Here is an 8102-nt window from a genome sequence, read left to right as displayed (position 1 = left end):
AAAGAAGTCTTGGGCGAAGAATCAATAGAGCAGAACTTCTCTAAATTTATTGGTCTGTATGAGTCCTGCTCACAGCCCTAAACAGAGGAGATGGGTTACAGTCAGCATATATCTGAACACAGCTGCAGTGAGGGTTTCTGAGAGACTCACTTACGAGAAATCCATCGTCAATGCCCTTTTAGTAAAAGAAACTTGCTCATATTTTCTGCTCCAAGTAGGAAAAACAGCATCCAGTGAATTTCTTTGTGCCTGTTGAGTTTACCTCCAGGCCAGTTTTCTTTGGGTACTAACTCCTTTGAATACACCCAGATTCTTAGATTCTACTTAGATTAAGAATTCTTTGCTTAATTTTATTTGCTGAGATTTAGTTCTTTTCTTCAAGCTTTTAAATTTTTCCTCAAGAGCAGTTCAGTATGTGTATTTTACTGGGAAAAATATTTAACACTTTATTTTAACAGACTCCCATCATCTTGGTCTTAGAAACTGACAAGTGATGGTCAACTGATATATGAATTAGCTTTGTTGCCAAGATATAGTGTACTCCCTGTATACACACAGAATCAGTGAGTTTATAAATATATCAATATATGATCTAACCTTTTAAATATGTATAAGTATATAATCTGAAGCTTAGATACAACATAGTAAGGGTGTCTGACTAGACACTAGATTTACTCCTACAACTTAGGGTTTCAATGGTGGTTTAGTGGTAAGGAATTGTGCTGCCAATGCAAAGGTAGATGGTTCAGATCAACTAGCTGTCCTTGGGAGAAAGATGAGCAATATCCTTCCATGTGATTTTCTGCCTCTAAAAACCCACAGGAGGGTCAGTTACAGGTCAGTTCTGACTTGATGGTAAAACAACAACCACAAAAACATCTCTTCCTCTAGTTTATTTAAGATTAATATTCTCCCTCTCTCTCTCTAATTATTAGAAATATATTTATCTCCAATAATATTCTATGTACTTTCATAGAAGAACAGGACTAGAGATCTTAAATTGAATAATAGGTAATTGTTGTTGTTGTGATGTACAATTGAGTTAAAACCAACTCATAGCTGACCCTCTAGTTGGTTTTTAGAGGCTATAAACAGCACAGGAGGAGATTGCCCATCTTTCTTCCATGAAGTGTTTGCCATCTACCTTTGGGCTGGCAGTGCAACTTCTTTACCCCTCAGACACGAGAGTTCCCTCTGCAATAGAAATATAGGTAAGAGAGAGTAAAAAAACTTTTTTTCTTATCTATCATCACAGGGCATGATCTCTTCCTCCAGAGAAATCTGCTTCCTTCACTCATCATGCCTTCCTTCAACCAGAGCAATTTTTACCCTTCAGTGTTTTTCCTTACTGGAATCCCTGGTCTTGAGATTTCACATGCCTGGATATCCATCCCATTCTGTTGTCTATATGCCATTGCTTTGTCTGGAAATGGCATGATCTTATTTGTCATTATCACTGAATCAAGCTTACATGAACCCATGTACTATTTCCTCTCCATGCTATCTTTCACTGATCTAGGTTTGTGCCTGTCCACATTGGTCACTATGCTGGGTATCTTCTGGTTCAATGCTAGAGAAATTAGCTTTGATGCCTGCATTGGCCAGATGTTCTTTATCCATGGGTTCACATTCATGGAATCGTCAGTGCTCCTGGCAATGGCCTTTGACCGCTTTGTGGCCATCTGTAATCCATTGAGATATGCCACAATCTTAACCAACTCACGGATTATCAAAGCAGGATTTGCAATTGTCATTAGAGGAACAACAGCTCTGGTGCCATTACTTCTGCTCCTTAAGCGTTTGTCTTTCTGCAGAAGTCATGTGCTCCACCACTCCTATTGTTTCCACCCAGATGTGATGAAGCTTTCTTGCACAGACACCAAGATCAACAGTGCATTTGGCCTGGCCATTGTCATCTCTACTGCTGGCATAGACTCCGTCTTAATTCTCCTCTCCTACATCCTGATCATCCGCTCTGTACTCAGCATTGCCTCCCCAGAGGAGCAGAAAAAAGCCTTCGGTACCTGTATCTCACATATAAGTGCAGTTGCCATCTTTTATATCCCTATGATAAGTCTGTCCTTGGTGCACAGGTTTGGGAAACATGCTCCACCTTATGTGCATACGCTCATTGCCAATGTCTATCTGCTCATTCCACCTGTAATGAACCCCATCATCTACAGTGTGAAGACCAAGCAAATTCGCAAGGCTGTACTCAAAATATTCCTCTCAAAGAGGATTTAGGAAAGCTTCAGAGTATTCTTTCTCCCTAAAGTCTTCCCTGATTCATGTTTGGTCATTCACCTGTTTGATTTACCGTTACACCATGAAAAAAAAAATCTGTTGATCCAGTTGTTTGTCTATTTCATTTATCCATTTGCTTACTTTTACATAATTTTAAACAGAGAATGCTTTGAACCAGGAACTCTCATCACTATGTACCTCTAATCTTAATTCTAATACTGTACTAGGTGCAGAGCTGTTACTATGGGCTATAGAGTTGACTGCAACTCATAGTGATACTGTGAACCCTGGATCTGAATCCTGCCCTACTGCATGCTATTCTCATCATCTCTGATGCCCTTAGGCTCCTTGTTAGTTACTGTGTCGATCCATTTTGTTGAGGATCTTCCTGCCTTATATTGACCCTGCACCTTTCTAAGCATTATGTCCTTCTTCAAGTACTGGTCCCTTCTAACAACATGCCCAAAGTATGTGAGATGAAGTGTCACTGTGGTTAAAATATGCAGCAAAAGTATTAGCATATTAAAATGACATGTTGTGTCTAGACAGTTTTACCATCTTTAAAGTGTGTAGGTATAAAAGGTAAGAATTATATAGATAGGTGGAAAATTTTGGATTTTGGCAATTTTTACAGTTTGTTGATAGTTATTAATCATTGAACATAATGAATACATGAGAAAATACATCAAGAAGGTAAGTTACAGATAAAAAGAATATCTTTCTAGCTGTTAAAATAATTATTTGTATTATTTTGGTAATATAATACTAGTAATTTATCTTCTAAAGTAGGTAAATAGGAAAGTATGCAAATATATACAATGATATCCAACACATTAAATTTTGAAATGGTAATTTGGAAACAGCTTAAAATATTACTTTAGGGAATCATTTAAATAAAATATGAAAGATTATGCAACACACTAAATATTGCTATAAACTCAAGCTAAATTTTACTGTAAGTTCAAATTTTTATATTTTATGTAAAACTATAGATTGGAAACTTGGGTAATTTTTTAAAAGAGTTTATGTACATATTATATGTGAATATGCACACACGTACAAATTTAGATAGACATGTGAAAAGTACTTATCTCTTTGTATTTGTGTATTGTTCTGTTCAAATTTCTTTATATTTTCTTGTACTCTATAAATATTTAATAATGAGTTTTTTAACTTTTCAAATCTTAACAAATTTTCATCAAAATAATTCTCTCTCCTCAAAGAAAAATTCTCAACACTGGACTGATAGATTTAGAAAAAAAATTGAAACTTCATCTTGGATCCACAATCAGTACATTTGGTACAAGCAGTCAGATCAGGAGATGCATTGCAATAAGAGGTCCTGTAGTCAGGACCTCCTCCGAATTATGGAGTAGTAATGATGTCAGTTTGAGGGCTAAAGTATGCCTGATTCCATCCACGGTCCTTTCACTTACTATGCATCTATGAGCTGGACAATGAAAAGTGATTATGGAAGAAAAATTAATACCTTTGACCTATGCTGTTGGAAGAGAGTACTGAGTATCCCAAGAACATGCCAAAAATGCATATATATATATATATGTATGTCTTGGAGAATGTGCAGCCAAAGTGGTCCTTGGAGGCAAATATGATAAAGCTTCATCTTACATACTTTTTGCATGTTGCTAGAAGAGTTTATTCCTTAGAGAAGAACATGTTTGGAAAGGTGGAGGGATGGTTATGAAGCAGAAGATCCTCAACCAGGTGGATTAACACAGTGACTATAACAATGGGCTTGAGTTTGTCGGATATTGTGACAATGTCGCAGGGTAGCTGTGAATCATGCTTGATTTGAAGGTACCTAACAACAACAGCATCAACAATAACAACTCCTATGTACTTTTTTATAAATAAAAAATAAATTTTTTTTATGGTTTGCTTATAAAGTTCATATACATTGTGTTTCACACTATCTTTCATTCAAATTTTGTTTCCTAGAATCTCAATACACTTTTGTTATTCATCTTCCATGGGGTCTACAGACCTGTAAATTTTCCTATTCTTCCTTGTACCTAATGGGCACATTTCTAATATAATTTCCATGTCCCTTTTGTACTCATCAATACTTTCAGTGCTATCACATGTCAGGATGACTAGATGTTCTTGTTTACAATACAGATTCTTCAACATCATTCAGAACAACTTGATGAGAAAGTATTGAGATAGAATCCAATAACACGAATTTTAATAAAAATTAAATATAATGAGTTGTCACGGATGATACAGTAATAGTCTTCTAGAGTTTCAGCTAATATCCAGGTCTGAAGATGACATTATTCCTTTATTACTCGATGCTTATTAGTTTACTCTCTCTGACTGAAATATCCTCCCCCAACTTGTTTGGTTTTAATATCTATCTTTCCATTAATAAATAGTCCTTTTGGTGTAACCTTTCCCAATTTCCTCCATTAGGTTCCCATCCATTTTTGTCTGGAGATACCGTAGTGAATTGTGCTACTATTACATGAAAGAAAGTGAAGCTTGTATTTTTCTTTCTTTACTGACTTGAAATTTTTTAAAAATTGTATTTTGTAGATTGTTATATTGTTTACAGGCTCAAACACAGTGACTTATTAATAATACTTAATGTTTGCTTACTGAATTACATTTATTTCATCATAACTTTGTATATTATTGTTATGGTTACGTATCTTCGAGTTGGAACTAACCCATAGCTGACCGCCAGATAAGTTTTTAGAGGCAGTTAATTGTACAAGAGATTGCCCATATTTCTCCCACAGAGCAGTTGGTGGATTTGAATTGCATGCCTTAGGGATTGAAGCACAGCTTCTTGCTACTAGACTACCAGAGCTCCCTAGTCCTCTTAAACTTTTTTAGCATCTTTAGTAGCTTCCCAAACATAGTGGTAGGCACTAGGATTAAAGTAATGAACAACGAAAACACAGTCTATATTCTTGGAGTGTTTATAATCTGGCCAAAGATATCTAAATTGTAATGATATTTTAACTACTTCCTTATAAATAATATACTGTGAATTAAAAATTGTACCAGATATTGGTGTTATTAGCTGCCATTTGGCAGATTGTGATTCACAGTGATCCTATGGAAGGCAGATCTGAATCTTGCCCTATCTTGCACCATCCTGACCATCTCTGATATACTTTAGCCCATTATTATAGTCACTGGACCAATCTATCTTGTTGAAGGGCTTCCTCTGTATATCTCACCCTGTACTTTTTCCAGAATGATAACTGTTTCTAAGAACTGGCCCCTCCCAACAATATGGTAAAGTATGTGATATGATTTTTTTTTCATTTTTACCTCTAAGAAGCACCCTGGCTACACTTCTTTCAAGATGTATTTGTTTTGTCCTTTTGACAACTTATGAGATATTCAGTAATCTTCTCCAATACCACAATTCAAGGCATTGATTATTCTTCTGTCATTCTTATTTATTGCCAAAATTTCAGATGCTAAGAGGAGTCATACTATGATTTTCAAGAAGGATATGAACTAGTTAGAAAATGGTGGTGGTTGTTATGTGCCATCAGTTTGCCTACGACTCATAGTGACTCCACGTACAATAACTCTGAATCCTGTCCTATCCTGAGCCAGTCACACTGACCCTGACATACCTACCCCATTACTCCCAGTTATTGTGTCAATCCATCTCATCCGAGGTCTTCCTCTACTGCGTTGTCTTTGTTTTACCAGTTAAAACTCAGACTGTCCTAGATGATTAAAGATTTTGATGAACTAACTAATGACTTTTATTTCTTCTCACAAAAGGGACAAAATCCATGGCAGCAATGTTGGGGAAAAAATGTCTTTTTTATTTATTTTATTTTTAGCTAAGTTGGAAATAGTAAATACATAGCATGTGCATTGGAAGTTTTCACTCAAAATTTACTTTTAATGAGACATGTTGTTATTACATACCAGCAAGTCAGAAACTGATCCATAGTTTTGACTCCCGTCACCCATGGCCTTCCAGTGCATTTTCTGAGGCTGTAAATCACCTAAGAAGAGACTGCCCATCTTTCTCCTGCATAGATAGCATCAGGTGGATTTGAACCACCAGGTTGGCAGTGCAGTTCATGACCACTAAGCCACCAAAGCTCCCTGGTAAGACATAGGTTCAATGAAACATAAGACCTGTCACTAGCTGGATACTCTAAAAGTAAATGTTATGAAGTGGAAGAAGGTGACAGATGTGGTGGAATAAAGCCCCTGGGAAGCTTTGTCCTCTGGGGGCCACAAGAATCTCCATCAAATAGCCTGAGTCTTAACTTCTTAAATATGCACCTCTGCCTGGCTTCTCAGATCTTTTCCTGGAGAAGAAGGCAGGAAGGAATACACTTTCACACTGTAAGTAAAACTGCTACATTCAAGGGAAACATCAGGTTTTAGAAATACTGGCTTCCTTTAAGGAAAAAGAAGACTTTACTGACTACCAAGAACTGTCCTGGGGACCTGAGGAAAATTGTGGAAACTCTTCCCGATATTTGTATTATTTGAAAACAGTGAAATTTAATTCATCTATGAATAATTTATCTTCTTGCTCAGAGTAAATGGTTAACAGTCTCATGTAATTGATTTGTTATGAATTTTCTGATTAATAGTACCATACTTCAAGATAGCCACTTTAGGTCAGGGGCTACTACTGCTATTTTCCAATACCACTATCCTCTTATTCTCCTGTACCATTATCAAGGGCCTCTCATCTAACAGTCAGCATATTAGGTATGTTACAAGTGAGAAAGTCACTTGGTTAAGACTGAGAGTAGCCTCTACTTGCTGAAAACAATCCCCAGCATACAAGTAACAACAAATGGAGAGCTCTAAAACCACAAGGAACTAAAACAGTAATTATTTGAATAAGCTTGGCTGGAGATTCTAACTTCCAGAATGAACATACAAAATCCAGTCCTGGCTAACACCTTGATTTTAGTTTAGTGAGGTTCTATAAAATAAGCCAGCTTTGTATGCTTGGATTTGTGACATACTATGATAAGTGGGTATTGATTTAAGCAATTATATTCCTAGTAATTTTTTAAACTTGGCAATTTAAAACAAATACTATAGGATATGTTTTTCTCAAAAAAGAAGTGAGATTTCAACTTCAGGAATAAACCACTAAAGAAGACATGAGGGCAGAAATGATTGAAGAAGAACTAGACATATATTAACAAGAAAGTGAAATCCACACAAAAAAATAATTTTAAGTAATATAGTTTGGCCTTTTGTAGAGTGTAGTAGCAAACCCAGACTAAATGGTTCAGAGTGACAGTGCAGGACAGTGGAACTGCTGTGGAGGGCTTCCAGGACTGTAAATACGGCTGTAATAAGGACTAGACTGTCACAGCTTTCTCCCATGGAGTGACTTGTGACCTTCGGTTTGCAGCTGAGTGTTTAACCACTGTTTCACCAGGACCCCTTCGATTACGTAATGACACAAATCAGAATAATAAGAGAGGAAAAAAAGAACCAATTTATTAGAATTACTTTGCAGAGCAGAAAGAAAGTAATTCTGTTTCATTCATTCTTAACCAATGTTTAGGCATTGTCCAAACGTCTTACCTTTCTTAAAGTTATAATTTCCTATTCGCTGCTTGTTACTTGTCCAACATTAAGACGATTTATAACTATCATCTGCAGATGCTTTTGTTACTACTATTTGATGCTTTTAATCTTCAACATAATTACTAATCACTACTATATAAAACTATATTCAAATAAAATTTCATTCTTATATATCTCAATGTTTATTTATATACTTGTTTTTCTGAATTTTTAATAAAGGATTTTTATCTGAGTGTTATGGATAATTTAGTTTGATATTTCCAGTGTCTAGAACATGGTTTGGATTCTACCCA

The 8102-nt window shown here is 35.9% G+C and overlaps 1 protein-coding gene across 1 annotated transcript; it reads left to right on the top strand.

The window, feature by feature from the left end:
• Positions 1-1299: 1299 nt before the first annotated feature.
• On the top strand, positions 1300-2244 carry LOC102859395 (olfactory receptor 51F2-like). The gene has a single exon (XM_006885703.1). The coding sequence runs from the start codon at positions 1300-1302 to the stop codon at positions 2242-2244; it is 945 nt and encodes a 314-aa protein (XP_006885765.1).
• Positions 2245-8102: the final 5858 nt, after the last annotated feature.

This window comes from Elephantulus edwardii, unplaced genomic scaffold (genome assembly GCF_000299155.1).
Source record: "Elephantulus edwardii isolate Elephantulus edwardi_28Jun2011 unplaced genomic scaffold, EleEdw1.0 scaffold00044, whole genome shotgun sequence".
NCBI lineage: Eukaryota > Metazoa > Chordata > Mammalia > Macroscelidea > Macroscelididae > Elephantulus > Elephantulus edwardii.
This window is presented reverse-complemented; position numbering and strand designations above follow the sequence as displayed.

Bases quoted from the DNA above. Each gene is read 5' to 3' on its own strand.
- LOC102859395 (XM_006885703.1), top strand. From the start codon at position 1,300: ATGCCTTCCTTCAACCAGAGCAATTTTTACCCTTCAGTGTTTTTCCTT.